General features: G+C 39.0%; 2 protein-coding genes across 2 annotated transcripts in view; one reads left to right on the forward strand and one right to left on the reverse strand.

Annotated features, from left to right (window-relative positions):
* Window positions 1-382: 382 nt before the first annotated feature.
* LOC118278532 (complex I assembly factor ACAD9, mitochondrial) lies at window positions 383-7925 on the reverse strand. Its single transcript, XM_035597778.2, has 9 exons — window positions 7123-7925; window positions 6255-6416; window positions 5275-5418; window positions 4620-4770; window positions 3717-3868; window positions 2857-2972; window positions 1782-1939; window positions 1231-1302; window positions 383-690 (listed from the first exon to the last, which is right to left on the reverse strand). Exons 1-9 carry the CDS (start codon window positions 7778-7780, stop codon window positions 468-470), a joined length of 1836 nt encoding a protein of 611 aa, XP_035453671.2. The 5' UTR covers window positions 7781-7925; the 3' UTR covers window positions 383-467.
* A 5681-nt stretch (window positions 7926-13606) lies between these two features.
* The window catches only part of LOC118278533 (glutamate receptor ionotropic, kainate 2), a 35531-nt gene continuing 28645 nt past the window's right edge, over window positions 13607-20492 (forward strand). Inside the window, exon 1 of the mRNA XM_050703835.1 lies at window positions 13607-13914. The gene's annotated coding sequence lies outside the window, so the exon portion shown is untranslated. The remainder of the gene's footprint in view (window positions 13915-20492) is intronic.

Consider the following 20492-nt stretch of genomic DNA (forward strand, 5'->3'; position numbering starts at 1 on the left):
AGATTATTGCACTTTTTTAATTACATAAAATATTAAGGGTATTTTATTTTAATTAGTGATAATATCAAACTTAGCTTAAGTATACACGCTGTATTCACGAAAATATTTATTCATTTAGAATTTAAAACACTAAAAAGGCAATTATATTGCAGTCACTTTGAGAAAAATAAGTATAATATTGTATTTATTAAAGATCATGGTTTACTCACATACATTAATGGAGCAAAGCTCTATTAGTTTTGAGTCACAGATGGATTTCCTCATCATGAGCAGCGTGCGCAGACGCGGCGTTATTGTCCAGTCAACTGATGGTAGTTGCATTTTGAGATATTTTTAAGGAAAGCTTTTATAGAATAAGGATTTAACAAATAAAACCACTATAAAAACAATAAACTAGTTTTATTTATTTACAAAATAACAACTAAACCAATTCTTAAATACATTATAATAATATATCCCAAAAAATCCTACCAAAATACTCTCGCCGTAGCTTTTTCTACCAAGGTAGGATTGGTAGCATTACTGTCGAGCGCTTTCCTACCAAATTGGGTAGTAAAATGGTCCAAGTTCAAGTATTCACCATCATCTATTTCTTTTATTAATTTCTTTACTCTATCTCTCGTTTTCTCTACGAAGCAAGCTGCTAGTTTCATCTCCATTTCAGAATTTCTTAGGCCAATGCAGTATGCTCTGTGAATAAAAAGAAAAATCATTTTATATTATGATGTATTTAGAATTATACGTATTTATGTATACCGTATGGAGAAACCTCTTATGACTTAATTTAAACCACATATTTGTTATCATATTGGCTGACGATATACGAAAAATGAGCGAAATAGGCCCAGTAGGTAAGCCAAAAAGTGCATTATTCTCTTTGAGCTAATTTGAACACTCTTTACAAATACGGCATTATAACAGCCGCGTCACATGTCCGTAACATTCCTAGACAACCTACAACATTACAGCTCTTCTGTAGTCAAGGAACATGGAGCTGTTCACACAGAATTTAATACTGGTTTAATTTCATGAAAATTTCAATTTTCGTATTCATTGAAATATTTAGTTATATCATCTATTTCTGCTTCTGTGGACGAGTACTACTTGTAGTTTCATTTAAATCATATAAGTGATCTCCATACTGTATGAGCTGACTTGGGTGATAGGATACTTTTTAAAAAGCGGGCAAAGCCGTTGGAAGAAGTTAGAATTATAATAAATGTTTCATACCTTGATGCTCTAGCCAAGACTGCCGACATAACCAATATTTCAGTCGCCGCTTCAGCCAATCGATTCAGTTCTCTGTAAAACAAATAAAAAAACAATATTTTATTCAATACAGGTTAATATTATCATTTTTATAATGGGACAAGCCCGCCACAACCACTCAATATCGTTGCAACTCCTGTGCACCAGGATCTACAGTAGATACAACCATGAAAACACCGGAACACTGAAGTCCGGCGCGTCCCAGGGACATTAATCCCTGCTCCACAAAAAATAATCACCCCTTCACCAAAGCAATAATCCACATATTTTTATAATAACTATCGCGAGACATACTAAATTAACTAAAAATCACGGTTTACTCACGTATTATTAATGGCACTACGTACGCAGTAGGCTGCGTGACGTCGCCGCGTCTGAAGAGTCCCTATGTGACTCGAAACTAGTAGAGCTTTTCTCCATTACTTTTTTCACATATGTATTATTACATATTTATTGACATACGTGAGTAAACCGTAATTTTTCAGTTAATCCATAATCCCCACCCCACTTACGTGTAAGCCGCCGCTATTTTGACGCCGTGTCTCGCCATGAGGGTCTCGCATGCGAACCTCATGCGAAGTACGCAGTACTCCAGCTGTTCCGATGGTTGCTTCAATGAGGGGTGGAGGTGTTCTGCTAGGTACAGAGTCAGTTTTGGATCGTCTTTCTCCTGTAAAATGGTGAAATAATGGTTATTTTTGTTTAAGAAGTAAATTAGAACATTAACATCGTCCACTGGTGTTGCGGGTGCCCATAGGCGGCGCTGATCGCTTACCATCAGGTGGCTTGTCTGCTCGTTTAACACGTTAAACGCCGTGGGGGACACCAGGTGACCGACGTTAGCGGAGGATTTGCCTTCAACAGTTTTCTATTGGCAGTCAAAGACTTAAAGCAATTCCATTAAAAAAAACAGCCTTTAAGTGGCTACTGCTGACCAAAGGCTTATTCTCGCACGGAAAAGGTTTGAGCCTTAATCGCCAAGCTTGCTCAATAAGGGTATTTAATTAGAAAGTATAAGCTCACATTTCCTCACGATGTTTTCCTTCGCCGTTTGTCAGTTGTGTCTAAATAATCTTAGAAAGTACATAGTTATAACTATAAAGTTACATTGGCTTGGTAAGCTTGTGTCAAATTTAAAAATGTCGTGATGGCCCGGAGATTTAAGACGCCCGCTTCTCATGCATGAGGGTGCGAGTTCGAAACTCGGCACCAACGGCAAGTACATACCAATGTAACTTATTCCGAGTTATATGTACTTTCTAAACATAATTTTATTGAAACTTTCGTGAGACATACTAAATTAATTATTATGTTATCGGCTTACTCACGTAACGCGCACGCGGTGACAGTAACAGCGCGACAATCACCGCGTCGTGTGTCGCGGAATGCTGCTCATGAATATGAGCCTCTTGCATGGCTTGAAACTAGTCGAGTTCCTCGTCAAACATTTACGTGAGTAAGCCGATAACATAATAATTAACTTTCTAAACATGTTTAGACACCTTCTCCATGTGAGAAGAGGCCTTTGGTCAGCAGTGGCCACTTATAGGCTGTTGATTATGGCAATAAAGATTAACTGAGACTTACCTGATGCCTATTAGCTATAACCTTCTTGAATATGAACGCTGGATGCATCAGCGGGTTCCTGATCTGCTTCACCTCCTCCGACATTACTTTGCCGGCGTGGTGGATGCCGTTTAGGGCTGAAAAACAGAGCAAAAATCTTGGTAGGAAGGAACTTCTAGTTTAACAAGACTTGGTTCGATTCTTGGATTGGGCGAGGTATTTGATCATTCTTAATAGTAAACAATATTTTCATTAATAATAAACTCGACTGCACCGTGGGCAGCGTGCAACGTGTAGCGGGTTCGATTCCCGAACGGAGCAACTCTTTGTGATACAACGTCACGCCTTTAAATCTCGAAGGGGTAGGCAGATTTGCACGTTACGGCACTAAAACTCACACTCAAACAACACAAACAACTCATTGTGTGATTCACAAATTATTGTAAATCTCTTTCAATCAGGTTCACAATACAATCCTTGGTAACATCATTTTGTTGGTTCAACTATGTGAGAACAATGTAACACCAATATTCAGTCAAAGAGATCGAAAAAGATAATAACCTTAACACATTGAACGCCGTGGTGGTCACCGGTGACCGACGTTAGCGGAGGATTTGCCTTCAACGGTATTCTATTGGCAGTCAAAGACTTAAGGACAATAAAATCATACAGTCTGGAGCTGACCAGTCACAGTTTTTTTTATATTAAATGGTTTGGCCGCTATCTCGCCTGATGGTAAGTGATGATGCGGCCTAAGATGGAGCACGTCTGCCCATAAGCAACCTATTCACTGGGGCTTTGAAGACACCCAGGTTGTACCCATCAGGAAACACAGACTCCGGCAAGGAAGCTTGAAGCGAAGCGAAGTTGACAGCGCTTACCAATAAACATGTTGACACTATCGAGCGTCTCGCCCCTGGTGGCTACATGCCGCATGTTGTCCAGCAACTGTTTGCATTCCTCTTCCTTGTCCAACGCTGGTATATTCAGGAGTTGGAGCATCGATGTCAAGCCGTGTTTGGCTATGAAGTTTCTGCAAATTTATATTTTGTAAATAATGGATACTTAAATAAAATAATTAAGGTTTTAAGCATGAAGAAAATACAAAGAGGAGATGTCATAACTGGATTTCCCTTTTGAGGTAAGCGTCCACAGACCCGCATCGTACGCATCGCACGCATTCCGTATGACATCATCGGTACGCATCGCATGTAGGCATTGCCGATGATGCGGTCCGTACGATGCGGATCAGTGGACGCAGTTGTATGAGTTTCTATACAAGACAAACTAAAATCCGTTGCGTGCGATGTAAACATAATACGAGACACTTTACGGGGAGCGCGAGATGTTACAAACCACGCCACTCTCTATTTTCCATAATGCTATCCCATAAATAAATGATTTGAAATAGAAATAAATATTCAAGGCGAATATGAATGGGGCCGTCGGTAGAGGACGTCCTAGACGGACATATAGCGACCAGATTGGCAATATATTAAAGAAGGGCCAAATTAAAAGCATCATTAACCTACGAACATACTTGAAAAGACATATGACTGTTGATAAAGCGAAAGAGGTGTGTAAAGATTCGTAGCAAGCGACTTTCTGTTGTCTCCGCCTACCCCCATGGGAGACAGGCGTGAGGTTATATATGTACATACATGTGGTAAATGCTTTGACTTTACAGTATGTGATGTATGTATGTATAAAATAAATGCTTTTACTTTGAAATGTCTGCACTTCTGCCTTCCTTCCTTTCCAAGCTATAAAAAGCTACTCCTTACCTGCACATAGCCACTTCGACCTCGGCATCAGGGTCGGCATACCCATCCAGGAGTCCAGCAGTGAAGTACTCGGCACTCTCGCTCGCGTAGATGTCAAGCACCGCGTTCCCGACACAGGATTGTATTGTTGTCAGTTCCGCTAGTGGTTTGCCTGTAATGTAGCGCTAGTGTGCTTATTGGGGGCCCAGATGTTAACGGTTAAGTTTGTGTGGTTGCTGAACAGTCGGCTACCGCGCAACGTGTAGGTGGTTCAATTCCCAGAGCAACTCTTTGTGTGTGTATGTGAAGATACTCATAATAATCAAATATCTCTGAACTGATCAGGTACCAAATAGCAAAATTCGATCTCAATCTAAAGATTAGGCAAGAGCTCAGAGAGCTTAGTACGAGTTTGTTTTACGTCAATGGACCGAAACGAGACCGCGTTCGGCGCTCTGATTGGCTGGCTCCTATGAATCAACCAACAGACTACTAAAATGAATACTAAATGAATCAACTAATAGACCAGCAGAGGACTAAAACACAATCGTAGTAAGCCCTCAGTTATTAACTTATATATATAAACGGCTATAAACAATCTTAACCTTGAGATTTTAGATGGACACTACTTATTAATTTCAACCATTACTGAGCAAAAGCCGTGATGGCAACTTACCAGAGAAAGCCCTAGGCCTCGTGTACTCCACGACGCTCTGGACAGCAGCAGACAGTCGGCAGCGGCAGAGCACAGCCGCGAACAGGCGAGAGAGACCGAGGATCTTTGCCAACTTGTCGTCTTTTATCATTTCTAGTGGGGTCGCTGGAAGGGAGATTAAATGGTCATTTAAACGGAGTTTATTTATTTTATCTTGTATTTATTAGTTAAAAAAATAAGCATAATTTTAGAGCTTAAGATATAAAATACTTTCACATTATGTAATTACCTATTTGACAAAAAAAGTGCAATAATTTTAATTACTTAAAACTAAGTTATTGTTGGTCGACTGGTCTAAAGTATGAATGACAAGAGGTTGCAGATTTGAGGGTGCTTTTCCACCAGAGATGTGCTATGTATCTATGTAGCGGTGTGCTATTATATCTATGTAGTAAGATGTGCTATGCAGGTGTGCCACTGCAAAGTAGCTGCACGAGGAAGATGCGCAGCGTGAGTATGCGATGTATCGATAGTAGGGAAATCATCCATAGCACGTATCCATATCACACATCCTTCCATATAAAAAAAACGAATCAAATGTCAAAATAGCTTAGACTTAAACGTAAGTGGAGTGGGGATTATGGGTTTGGTGAAGTGGTGATTATTTTTTGATCAGCCGTGACCACTTATGGCTCTATCACAATCAAAGCATTTTTATAGGAGATATAAATTAAACGCTCCGTGGAGGTGCGAAACTTATGTCGAGTGGTATATTGCATGTTATGTGTGTGTTTTATGTTGCACCCCTGCTGCATGAGCATTTAATTGCGGGCGGGAGGGCGGTGCTGCACGTCGCATGTTAAAAAATACATGTATAAGCGGAATTAAAACGAAATAATCTTACTGTATTGTTAGTGTAGCATGGATTTCCGCCAAGTAACGCCTGATAACATTCTATATACTGATTTCATTCTATACATTAAGTTAGTTTACAATCATACCTGGAGTCCTCATGAAAGAAATGAAAGCTCCATTGGAGCTGACTCCGGCCGCTCCCGGATGAACGAGGAATGCTCTCAACTGTGCGGACTCGTACGAAGCCAACACCAGGATGTAGCCGTTGCTGTAGTTGCAGACCTTCTCACCGCTTATATACCATACACCTGTAATAATAATATAACATTGTTAATTTTTTTCTGTGAAATACAGAGTGTAAATGGAAAGATCCCAAAAACCGCGAAATGGTGATTAATAAAAAAAGCTTTAATTTGAAAAAAAAAACAATGATGAAAAAATCTATGTTTATGTAATGTAATAATAGTTTTAAGTCGTCAACTGCTTAAGCATAATGTTGCATGAATAACAAAAAAACTAAAACGATAGAATGATAAAAACAAAAGTATTTTGTAGCATTTTTGGGAGCTTTCTGTTTACACCCTGTCCCTGTATTAGTGTGGGGCTAGTTCAATTTATTTTACAGTAGCGAATCTGGCACAGTTTGAAGAATAAAAATACAATATGTAAGCTACTATAACTCCCTGGGGTAACTTCTATAACCAATAGGAATCCAGAACAAAGCATAATGTATATTAGTTTTTTATTGGTTTAAAAGTTTGGGTCAAAATTACCCACTAGGGTCAAAGCAACCCGATCTTACGTTATTTGAAAAAACTAACCCTAGTTTTTTTTATGGAACAAGCCACAACATTCCAAACCACGGCAACTCCTGTAAGCCAGGATTTACAGTAGATACAACCATGAAAACACCAGAACATTGAAGTCCGGCGCGTCCCAGGGACATGAATGACTGTCTTGGATCTCACAACGAAATAAATCAGAAGATATTATTAGAGGAGAAAGAGAACTAACCTTGGCTATCCATCTCAGCACTAGTCCTGAAGTCAGCCTGCGAAATCCTCTCAGCAACTCTCTCTTTAATAGCCAGAGACACTGGTTTATCACCAGAGGCAAGATCATCGATGATCATAGACAATTGCTCTTGAGTTAAACCTTCTTGCAGTGCCCGGAGTGCAACCCAGTGGTCACTAATCTCCTGCCCAAGTTGGAAATCACCAGCTATGACCTCTAAATACCTCAAACTTTCCGTTATATTAGCAGCTAAACCATTTTTTGTGAGACTTATGGGAGCAGCATAAATTTTAGCATTTTTTAACACATTTCTACGATCTGCGGCTGTTTTTTGCGGGTTCTGAAATACGTTGGATATAATATCGATACGTTTATCTAAAGATTCAGTCTCCTCTTTGTTTAAAATCTCCGGGTAAGCGAGTAACTCTTTGTTAAATACAGATGTGAATATATCTTTCATGAATGGCTGGATTTGCGCTTTACGGCGTTCTGTTCGCTCTAGAATGTTGATGTCTTCGAAGTTGAACTTCTCTTCTTTGACTTGAGGCTGTGTTGCAGTTGAATTATCGTAGTTTATTGCGGAAAATCGGAATTTTCGGTAAAGGTTTTTAGTGACATAACTGTGGTGAACTGTGCAGACTTTACGTGCTAAATTCATTGTGTAATAGTTATAGTTTTAAGTTTTAGTTTAATTTAAATGCTTGGTAGCACTTTTAGTTCGTTTAAATGCAAATAGTTTTGTATTTTTTACGCAAAATAGTTTCGTGAACTTTTTAGGTTATGTTGACAACTGACAATTTGACATTTGCGAGCGAGCGCGTTTTGTTTTTACGTTGTGTAACTTCAACGCGTTACTGCTTATAAAAAAAGTTAAAATAAATAATTAATTTAATGTGTACGATTTCATTTTATTATGTTTAATTAAATTATTATATTAGCAAACCAATCATTTTTCCGTTTTTCTGTCCGTGTTGAAATATATTTACATTTAATTTGGAACTGGAACACACTTACATAGATACGTTCAATTGAGACTCAGGTTTATGTGTCCATTTTAATAATTTAAGAACCTATTTTTCATCTTTGTTACATTAAGAGTGAGATAATGATGAGATGCAGAAAACTAAACTAATATACACATTCAAATTAACTAGCTTTTGCCAGCGGCCTCACTCAAGTAACTGGGATAAAACGAAGGTAATCTACACGTCTCGTCTCTTTTAAATTTTATACCAATCTTCTTTGTTTCTTGTTCTTAAATTTTAGTATGACATAGTAGAATACAGGACTATATTTTTATAATAACTATCGCAGCCTATTGCCGCAACTGCGCACGCTGCCATGATGAATAGTCCCTTGGTGTCTCGAAATTAGTATAAAGCTTTTCTTTATTAATTTACGTGAGTAAACCGTGACTTTTACAAAACAGCACAGTTTTCACTGAGAGGTCAGTTTATACTGGACTTACCGCTTCCGTATTGCCTAACTATGCTAATAAACTTGAGTAGTTTACACAAAAGATCATATTGCATTTTAATTATTTACTAGCGACCCTCCCTTATTTCGTATTGGTGTTAATTTCCATTTTTACTTTGTATAGGAATTAAAATATCTCTTGAGCGTAACTAACACATTTTTTTTGCGAGCCATTCTTCTTCACCAATGGGACGACTCGACCGGAGTGATACTACGGCCTCACAGAAAACCGACGTGAAATATCGTAAGTGACCCGGTTGTGGCCACTTTAAGAATTTTGTCGACTTTAAGGCTTTCGTAACTTATAGTTTTTGTTATCACGAACATATTTCTTGTAAAAAGTCATTTAACATGTATTAACCTTGCCTAAGAAAACCCTTTTTTAAAGAACGTCCAATAGAAAAATAACTGTATAAAAAAGAAAAAAAAAAGGGAGTTTGTGCCATTTTTGGCCAGATTCGTGCCATTTCTGGCCACGGTTGTGTGCCATTTCTGGCCACGGTTGTGTGCCAGTTCTGGCCATCAAAAAATACAATAAAAGTAATCAAAATTTATTAATTAAATTTGACATTTTAGAAACAATGGTTTTCATTTAGTTTGGAAAATATGAAATATTATTACTTCACTTGAATTTAACTTACAAATAAAGAGATCAACATTTATATGACGTTGGTAAAAGCTGCAAAGTAAACTGACCCCTTTGTGTGAAGGCAATTTATTGCATCTCTGAAAATGAAAAATGTATTTGTTGATATGTAAAGCCAAGGAAAAATAATAAATAAATTACGATAAATGACTAGAAGTGGGGCGTCTATGTACAAAAGTTTTGGCCAGCCATGTGGCCAAAGATGGAGAAATTCATAATTTTGTCTCCATTAGTGGCCACCTTCTAATACCCTCACTTCAGAAACATATGGCGACAAAATAACTTTAGTTCCACTTAGACAATATATTCTTCATGTAGTATTAACATAAACATCCAAACAATAAGCAAAGATTTAAAAAATAAAAACCAAATCCTCACCCGCTCGCCTTAGCCTTTTTGTTAAGATCTTAACAATTGCACCCTCAATAAAAAAGAATGACTTGTTGCATCGAAGTGAAGTTTACACATTAAGCTCCGTGCCAATATTCAATATTTTTAGTACATGAGTATGCTGCCTTACGTTATAAATATTTTAAAGTAATCGAAATGAGAATGCGTCAGGTGTTCTGATTGGTTGGTTCATTAATTCATTTTGATTATTGTATAAGATTTAATTTTGATTTAATGTAATTTAAAAAAATAATGTAGACGATTTGTTTCTCTAACTGTAAGTCTATATTGTTGTTGAAATATGAATAAATGAATTGGAGTCGGTCAATCAGCTTGGAGCGCTGAACGCGGTCTCGTTTCGATTTCGTTGAACTTAAAACAAATTCGTACTAAGCCCTCTGTTAACCCTCGATATTAATCTTTCGTGGTTCACAATGCACTCGAGAGATAGGTACTACTTTTCCTTTTAAATAATACAAATAATTTCCTAACAAAGTGAAGTCACTCTCATTTTGTTATTTGTAAAAATAAAGATTAGAGTGCTTTCTTAAGAATATTGCAATTTTATTGTAATTTTGTTAAGTCGTAGATGCCTTTAGGGTATTCTAAAATGGGTAAATGCATTTATATAAAGTGCTGAAATGAGTTGTGGTGTCCCAGAGGTCTAAGACTTCTTATGTATGAGGTCGCCGGCTCGAAACCTACCAACGGCAAGTACCAATGTGACTTTTTCCGAGTTATGTGTATTTTCCAAGATTATTTAGACACCACTGACAAACGGTGAAGGAAAACATCGTGAGGAAACCTGGGCTTGTAATTTCTAATTATAAGTTTGAAAACGCTAACCTGCATTGAGTAAGCGTGGTGATTAATGCTCAAGCCTTCTCCGTGTGAGAAGAGGCCTTTGGTCAGCAGTGGCCACTTATAGGCTGATGATGATGATGCGTGCTATAGATGTGTGTTATAGATGCGTGCTGTGGATGGTTCCCCTATAATCGATCGCTGCGCATCTTCCTCGCACATGTACTTTGCGGCAGCGCATCTTTATAGCAAACTAGCTGGCCCCGCAAACTTCGTACCGCCGCAAACACATTTTTCTCACCTTTCAAACTCTACCTGGACTTACACAAATAATTCAAGACCAAAATTTGTCAAATCGACTTAACCGTTCTCGAGTTTTAGCGAGACTAACGAACAGCAATTGATTTTTACATATAGAGATTATTCGCACAGGCAAAAAAACACCTTTATACTGTAAAAAAATAATCGAAAACTTGAATGCTCATACACATTTTGTCTGATTAACAAATTGAACCCGAAGCCCGTTCACGTAGTTATAATATCTGCAAAACTGAACATGTTTACTCACTTTACTGACTCTAAAAAACCTTAACGCTTTTTTCTTTTTAATCAAGGAACCTTAAAAAAATGAAAATGAAAAGAAGTCTGATTGCCACCGAAGTATCTCCTAATGAGCAGATCCCGCGGAATTGTAATTACGTTAATTTAAAACAAAAGTTTCGCTAATTCTCAAGGCAATGTTACTTTGTACTTTTATAGACGACGAATTAACATTTTTTTAATGCCTAAAATTCTCCTAAAACTTTGTGGCGACGGCAGAGTTATCGACCACCTCTATTCTTACTGTGGGTGTCGTAAGAGCTGACGAAGACCGGACAGCAAAGAGCTATCAGACCACCACAGCTAATGCCCAACTGAGCTGCGGACAATTTAACGGGTTATCCTGACTTCACCTCGAAAAGTAGGAGTGGGAACTAGGTGTTTTTTAGTCAGTGAGAGTCTGATACTCTCTCGCCTCGTCCAAGGCGGGAGGATTTATTAAATGATTTTTTCGCAAAATAGCATACTGTGTAAGTACCAGTGCCTTTTTAAGGGGGGGGGGGAATCATCCAATGTCTTTTTCCGCCTTGGGCGAGGCGAGACGGAATGTATCACAATCTTACTAACTAAAAACCACCCCGTTCCGACTCCTGCTTTTCGAGCCGGAGCCCCGGTAACCCCGCTAGGTAGTCCGCAGCTCCGGATCAGGCATCAGCCCTACTGGGCTACAAGGTTTGTAGTTCGCACAACGACTTGACAAGGACATAGCTTATACTACAACTTGAAGGGGCTATGCAGCTCGCATTACAATTTGATTTTGACTTATGACTTGCTTAATATTAGGAGGATTTGATTATGATATTATAATCTTCAGATCTTGTGGTGATGTGACTACGACGTAGCTCGTGTAGCACGACGTAGCATTTGTAGCGCTACACCTACTACGTAGCTTATACTACGGCTTATATGTTCTTGTTCGATTACGGAATTTGATTCCTTTGTTCAGTAATAGGGATGATGACGGGGTATGAAAATTAAAAATCTATTTAGTCCATCAGTAAGGTGAGTTAGGTAATGAAAAAATATTAAATGATAAATGATATTTATTTCTGTAAATAGGTTATAACATATCACTTTTACACGTCAATATTTAAAATAGCTAGATGAGGCATTAGACAGGTATTTCTTTATTTTTTTATATAACTTAACAATACTTAGATAAAACGAATATACGTTTAGGAGTGGGAACAAATATATGTCATTTCTAAAATGTACCGTACCTAGAAGTGACGTCACTCGATATTTAAAATTAAATATATCGCCGAAACTACTTGTTTCCGTAAGAAAATCAAAAATACCTGCCTAACGTTTGAAAATAATCTACAAGACGGACATTAAAATAAAAATTAATCATCTACCCTATTCTACCAATCATTAGTTTTAGCAGTATGTAACAAATTCAATTGGAAACTACAACTAAAATAAATTAACAACTTGACTACGGCGTAGCTTCCACAAGTCAATTGCTACGACAATTGACTACGGCGTAGCCAATAAAAAAAAAACTTAATGTCAACCATCCAAGTACTGTCCTTGGCAACTCTAGCTTAACCTTTGGACATACATACGATCGATACAAGTGTCATTAAAGTAAAATACTTTGAGAATAAAATTAGGAAGAAATTTTTACTTACAAAAAAATCTGCTTGATTTTAAAACTAAAATGATGTAATTAAAGATGGAATTTTATATAAATTACTAAAAGTCAAGTGCTATTACAATTACTAAAATCTTTTTTTGTTGGCTGGCAACATTGCGTAGGGGTGAGTTTAGTGATGTGAAAAATATAACTGTTTTTGTTACAACAGTTATTTGACAACAACTTCGAGTCTTTTTTCATTTTGTTTTTAAAAACGTTGCAAAATAACTATGCTAGGAAGATGCTCAAAGAATAGGAAGAGGTCGAGTATGCAATATATCAATAGTAGTGAAGCCCTACATAGCACACATTTTTCCATATAAGAAACATAGCTTAGCTCCGAGTCCGTTTCCAACAGTGCTAAGCCACACGCATCCACAGCAACTTAGTATAGCACATCTCTGTGGGAAAATCACTGTAACAGCGAGACAATTTCACGAGCGATAGATTATGATGATCCTGAAGTTCGATTCCGAAATCAGAGATATTTTTAGTCATATTCATAGAAAATAATATATTTTTTATTACATCCTTGTCATCATGAGTTTCTTTTTTACCCAGTGCGCAGGGTAGGTGGACTGGTGGACTTCACGTCACTTCATTTGTTAACAATATACTTGCCCATATTATAATGTAGAAAATTTTTTGACAAAAACTTTAGGAAATAAGTTAAGAGTGAACAACGTAAACGGGCAAAAACAGTTATAACAGTAACCAACGAACAACGAAACAGCAACGGGACAAAATCGATGAAACACAACCCTAGTATTATAAAAGAGGGGTGACGGTAAGATGTCGCAACCCCATTCTTTACGCCACACGAAATCAAACCTTATTTCCAGGCCCCTATATAACAGAATAGCATGCAAACATAAAATTGAGTTGCTTTACATAAATGTATGTAGGTTTTGGGGCATAAAATAATCAGTAAGTTTCATAAAAACGATGGAAACAGACGCGTTTTAGGCTGAACGCGTCGCCTCAGTCAAGCAAGCTAGACAGCGGCAGAAAAAAAAACGGAATAAAAAAAAATGTGCTCCGTTACGATTCGCGCGAAAATAATTTGACATTTTCCTTTTAGTTTTTCGTGTGTCGCGTGAAAATTTTTGTGGAAAAATGGAGACGTGTTCCGTGTTTTGTGTTTAAGTGGTGTCTGTGTGTGATTCTATGGTGAAAATAATTGTCGTGACTCAGAATTAATGGTTACACGTTTAAGGGATCGTGGATCGACCATTTAATGGTAGGTTTAGAGCTATTTCAGATATAAATTTAAGGTTAAACATAGTAATTATTACCTCTAATACGAGAAAATCGAGAAAAGCATTGTTTATGATAAGTACATTAGTCACATACATTACTTTTTATGACTTTTCATCGATAAAACTAACAAATATGTCTTAAAAATCTTACTAAAACTAGAATAATCCCTAAAAATGATAGATTTTTTTGTTTTTAATGGTGAAAAATCGTAGTACCGAATGAAAACTTAGCAATTGTGAGTGAGGTTAATTAATGTCCTCATGAAACTTGACTTTAATAATGAAATGTAGAAAGCATTTATAATAATAGTTATTTTAATTATCGTTTTCTGAAATTATTTATGTTATGTGGACTGCTCAATGCCACTTCAGCTTGCTTATCTGCTGGGCTATGTCGGTGATATTGTTCTTTTGTGGATCTCCTCGTGTTTTATACGGTCTCGCAAAGAAACTCCGAGCATAGCCCTTTCCATAGCGGAACGGACGGCCTTTTTCGAGCTACCCTTGCTCGTCGTCCGCAGACCTGCACTTACGGTGGCCGGAGATCGTCACGCGATCCTCGACGCCCGGAGTGTTCTTCGCGTCGGCTGGGGTGTAAGGAGGTTCGTTCCCTCACGCGTCCCGCCTCATACTTAGCTAGCATGACTGCTTCGCAGAAGGAAGAGACGGCATCCCAGTCCCCCTCGCTCCGCACCATGGCCTGAACCAAAGGAACGGACGGCCTGGGGCAGAAAGGCTCTCGAGTGGAGACCGCGTACTGGCATCAGCGTAGGACGTCCACCCACAAGGTGGACAGACCTGATTAAGGTCGCAGGGAGACGCTGGATTAGCTCGCCGCCCGACCAGAACCAGACCCGTGCGTGCGTTCCGCGCGCGCCTCATAGAGAATCAGACTACCACAGATGGGGCCCAATAGGACTGATGCCTGATCCGGAGCTACGGACTACCTAGCGGGTTTACCGGGGCTCCGGCTTGTAAAGCAGGAGTAGGAACGGGGTGGTTTTTAGTCAGTAAGAGTCTGACACTCCCTCTCGCCTCGCCCAAGGCGAGAGAAGTTATTGGATGATTTTCCCCCCTTAAAAAGTGTAGGACGTCCACCCACAAGGTGGATAGATGCAGGTCGCTTCCAACCGGCCTATCTGGAAGGCCTTAGGGAAGGCCTATGTTCAGCAGTGAACGTCTTATAGCTGATATAATCCATAGATGGGGCCCAGTAGGGCTGATGCCTGATCCGGAGCTGCGGACTACCTAGCGGGTTTACCAAGGCTCCGGCTCGAAAGGCAGAAGTAGGAACGGGGTGGTTTTTAGTCAGTAAGAGTCTGACACTCCCTCTCATCTCGCTCAAGGTGGGAGAAGTCATTGGATGATTTTCTCCCCTTAAAAAAAAGGTCGCTTTCAACAGACCCATATGGAAGTCATTGACCTATGGTCAGCAGTGGACGTCTTATGGCTTATATGATGATGATGATGATGATTAACATTATCAAAAGCAGTGCGTGATACAATACGACTGTGCCACCAACTCGCTTACTGCCAGGACGGCGAAGCGAAGATGTGGCCGAAGATGGAGCACACAGACTTAGAAAGTACCTATTTACTCTGACATAATATAAAAGAGTAACGAATGGAGTTTCTTGCTCGTTCTTCTCCATTCTTAGCTACACTTTGGAACGCGTACCTAGCTTGGACTGACAGACTATTATTTATTTCTTTATTTGTTGACGTTTCAAAAGTACCTAAGTATTTATGGTTTAATTGGAATAAATGATTTGATTTTGAATAAGAGGGTTTGCCACAATGACGATAATTAATAAGTGATAGATAATTTAAGTGTGGGAGAGCCATGCTACGGCTCGAATGGGCCGGCTCGACCGGAGTGATACCACGGCCTCACAGAAAACCGACGTGAAACAACGCTTGCGTTGTGTTTCGTTGAGTGAATGAGGTTACCGGAGGCCCAATTTCCCCCTTCCCAATCTTCGCTATACCCGATTACCCAATAACCCTTTTGGGGGTTAAGAATTTATTCTTAACCCCCAAAAGGCGGGCAACGCACTTGTGATGCCTCTGGTGTTTCAAGTGTCCATGGACGGCGGCGATTGCTGACCATTAGGTGATCCGTCTGCTCGTTTGCCGGCTATGATAAGTTGTTTTCTGATGAATGCACTATTTTTTCAAATGACGTTACGTGAACAGTAGCCCTATGCGTTAATTAATGCATGTACATAACAATGTCACATTTAATACATATTTCTACCTACCCCTTTTTACTACAAAGCCTAATATAACAAGTGTCGCACGCACTCAAGTCATAAGATTAAACAATAAATCTTCCAGCCTACTTTATAGGTAACGGGCCTCCAGCAAATGTATTGAAATTTAAATTTATTCCGAAAACTTTCTTCAGGGGCCCATTTCACGTATTTCGGCGGTATATTAAAGATTTTCAGGCCTTTTCAGGATACAAAATTGTGGCTATAAAAGTCCGAGTGACTGATGAGCTATCGATATAGGTATTTTGAATTTATAGTCATGGGACGTAAGAGGTCGGGTAAAGTATTATTAGGTTTTTAAGGGTTTTAGATACTTAATGATAATGATGTTTGAAAATCTGGCTATTTAGTTTTTTTTATGGTATTAGCTGGTAACATAGCAGACGATTGCTAATAAAATTGGCGATTGCTTACCATCAAGTGAGAGTCAAGTGACCCCTCTCACTTGTTGGTAAGCAATCGCCGCTACCAACGGACACCCGAAACACCAGAGACGTTACAAGTGCGTTGCCGGCCTTTGGGGGTTAAAAATTTAAGGGTTGTTGGGGAATCGGGGATTGAGGAGTGGTCTAATTGGGCCTTTGGTAACTTCACTCACAAAACGAAACACAACGCAAGCGTATTTTTAACTTGTAAAAGTGCTCCTTTGTAGCCTATTTGCTTAATTAAATTCACTGTTTCAATGAGCCTAATGTCCTATGTGATATTAGGGTCCTTTTGTAGTGAACCTACTGCTAAGTATCACTACAAAAACTCGTCGTGGGCAAGGCCCTTATGTGATATACATTTTTTTTTAATAAACACACCAGGAATTTCTCCTGGGAGGTGGGTGCGTTTACAAACATACAAGTTCACATACACATGACACCCAGACCCGAAACAATGGAACGGGGAATCACACAAAGAGTTGCTCCGTGCGGGAATCGAACCCGCTACCCGTTGCGCGGCAGCCAGTTGAACAGCCTCCGCACCAACCGTGCAGTCATGTTCATGGACACCCGAAACACCAGAGGCGTTATAAGTGCGTTGCCGGCATTTTGAGGGTTAGGAATTTAAGGGTTGTTGGGGAATCGGGGATTGATGACGGTCTAATTGGGCCTCTGGTAACCTCATTCACACAACGAAACACAACGCAAGCGTTATTTTAACTTGTAAAAGTGCTCTTTTGTAGCCTATTTGCTTAATTAAATTCACTGTTTCAATGTGCCTAATGTCCTATGTGATATTAGGGTCCTTTTGTAGCGAACCTACTGCTAAGTATCGCTACAAAAAGTCGTGGGCGAAGGCCCTTATGTGATATACACTTTTTTTAAGAAACCTTGCCCCACAATAGGGTTTTCTCCTGTGTCGTGGGTGCGTTTACAAATATACAAGTTCACATACACATGACACCCAGACCCGAAACAACGATTTGTGGATCACACAAAGAGTTGTTCTATTCGGGCATCGAACCCGTTACCCGTTGCTCGGCAGCCAGTCGCCTAGCTACCGCGTTAAACGTGCATTCTTCACACTTCGCAACAGCATCGCAACAAAATTTGCCGGGCGAGGGCCCTTACATAGGACTCTTACGACTGAATACACAAACGCTACTCAATTTTAAGTCGTACTTAAATATCGTGCTATCTCTGTCATTTTATAAAGAATTGATAGTGACAGAACTACATCTGAGCGTCTTAAAATTGAGTAGCGTTTGAGTATTCGGGCATAAAACATTAATAGATGAAATGTGGGTGTTTTTTTTTTGTTAAAAGTGGAAAATCATCCAATGTCTTCTACCGCCTTGGGTGAGGTGAGAGGGAGTGTCAGACTCTTACTGACTAAAATCCACCTCGTTCCTACTCCTGCTTTTCGAATCGGTGACCCGCAAGGCAGTCCGCAGCTCCGGATAAATGTGGGTGTAACGTTCTACACGTGTGTACCTCTGCTTACCCTTTTCGGGGATTAAAATGTAGGTATGATATTGTGTTATTTTATTAAAAAGCGTTCCTCAACTTTATAATTTCCTCCTGTGACGGGTGTTTTTATAAAGTATATGCGGGCTCTTTTTTAATGACATAAGCCGATACACGAGTAGTCGAAACACCAGAGGCGTTTAAAATGCGTTACCGACCTTTTGGGAGTTAGAAATTTAAGGGTTTTTAGGGAATCGGGGATTGAGAAGGGGGTAATTGGGCCTCCGGTAACCTCACTCACACAACGAAACACAACGCAAGCGTTGTTTCACGTCGGTTTTCTGTGACGCTGTGGTATTTCTCCGGTCGAGCCGTTCGTGCCGAAGCATGGCTCTCTCACACTTAAACACCTCATGCATGAGGGTTCGAAACTTACTAACGGCAAAGACCAAGTACCCCCTTTCCTTTTCTTCGCAACGCACTTATAACGCCTTTGGTGTTTCGGGTGTCCACGGGCGGCGGCGATTGCTTACCATCAGGTGATCCGATTGCTCGTTTACCTACTTATATCCTAAAAAAAATCTACTTATAAACTAACTCCTAAATTATCATTTAAAATCCTTAATACGGTACTTACACCGCTTAATAAGTAAGTTTTTCAGTTCTTTTTTGAATAAATTATTGTTATTTATATTTTTAAATATTTTCCGTACACCTAAACTTAAACCTCCGGGTCACCACGACAAAAATAAATAAGATCTGAAGGTTCACAATTCTGTGGAATAATTTCTACCTCAACAAAGCGACCAAGAAACCTATTTTAAGTATCTATAGAAAACAGATTTCTATGGGCGTAATTCGGCGAAAACGTTTCGTGGTGTGAATTCAAGAAATTCTTGCTGCTACCTTTACGAGACAAATAATTTATTATGAATAAACACCCACTCCCTTACTATCACTTGATTTCATAGTAATAGGGATGATGACGGGGTATGAAAATTTAAAAATCTATTCAGTCCGTCAGTTAGGTAATGAAAAATATTAGACACGTATTTTTTTTTATTTTGTCGTATAGATAGATATGGATAACAACAATTACTTAGATAAAACGAATCAAAGTTCAGGAGTGGACGTTATTTCTACGTATAAATCGAATCTAGAAGTGAGGGCATGCGATATTTCAAATCGATATATCTTCGAAAGTTTATTCTAATGTCCGTCTTGTAGAGTATTTTAAAACATTAGACGCGTATTTTTTATTTTCTTCGATACATCGATGTGAAATATCGCCTGATGTCACTTCTAGTCACATTTTATTCGTAGAAACGTCGCTACTCATGATGAAGAGTCCCTATGTGACTCGAAACTAGTAGAGCTTTTCTCCATTAATTTACATGACTGAAATCAAATATGCCTTTTTGCGCAGTGTTGTTTTTTTTTTGTTTTGCCTGCAATATGTTGTAACGGTGCAAATGAAATGTTTTTCTTTATTATTAATTAGCGTTTCGCCCCAGCTTCGCATGGGTGCAATGGTGATATATTACGCATTTATTATACATATAAATCTTCCTTCTAAAAAAACCGCATCAAAATCCGTTGCGTAGTTTTAAAGATGAGATAAGCTTAAGCATAAAAAGGGACATAGGGACAGAGAAAGCGACTTTGTTTTTTACTATGTAGTGATAATGCGAGCGAAGCTGCTGCCAAACGCTAGTTTGTTTATAACTAAAATGTTCAAAGTATATAGGCGTCTTTCATGAATCTAAATATAGAATCTAAGAGCAGGAAAATTTGTCCTGTACTGTCTATTTATATAAGACGAATTACAATCTTTTATTACGGTGTTTTTCCACCAGAGATGTGCTATGCTACGTTGCTGTGGATGTGTTTGGCTTCCACCACTCATATTCATTGGTACACATAGCTTAGCACTGGTGGAAACGGACTCAGTTAAGCTATGTTTTTTATATAGAAAGATGCGTGCTATGGATTGATTGTCTACTATTGATATACCACTTACTTGACCTGCCTGCGCGCGCCTTGTAGAGCCATCAGTCCACCACAGATAGGGCTGATGTCTGATCCGGAGCTGCTTACCTAGTGGGTTTACCGGGGATCCAGCTTAAAGAGCAGAAGTAGGAACGGAGTGGTTTTTAGTCAGTAAGAGTCTGACACTCCCACTCGCTACGCCCAAGGCGGGAGAAGTCATTGGATAATATTCCCCCCTTAAAAAATAAAAATAAAAATAATACTCGACCTGCACATCTTTCTCATACAGCTACATAGCTTAGTATCAGTGGAAACGGTCACATAGTTTCTCAGCTTAGCTGTTACATCTTCGTAGCATATAGCTACATAGCATATCCCTGGTGGAAATTCACCCCTAATACG

Source organism: Spodoptera frugiperda, chromosome 24, assembly GCF_023101765.2.
Source record: "Spodoptera frugiperda isolate SF20-4 chromosome 24, AGI-APGP_CSIRO_Sfru_2.0, whole genome shotgun sequence".
Lineage (NCBI taxonomy): Eukaryota > Metazoa > Arthropoda > Insecta > Lepidoptera > Noctuidae > Spodoptera > Spodoptera frugiperda.

Excerpts from the sequence above, each read along its gene's own strand:
- LOC118278532 (XM_035597778.2), bottom strand. The coding sequence starts at position 7,780 with ATGAATTTAGCACGTAAAGTCTGCACAGTTCACCACAGTTATGTCACT. Across the intron at positions 3,869-4,619 it reads GTCGAAGTGGCTATGTGCAG|AAACTTCATAGCCAAACACG; the intron begins GTAAGGAGTAGC and ends ATAAATTTGCAG. Across the intron at positions 2,973-3,716 it reads TAGTGTCAACATGTTTATTG|CCCTAAACGGCATCCACCAC; the intron begins GTAAGCGCTGTC and ends TCTGTTTTTCAG.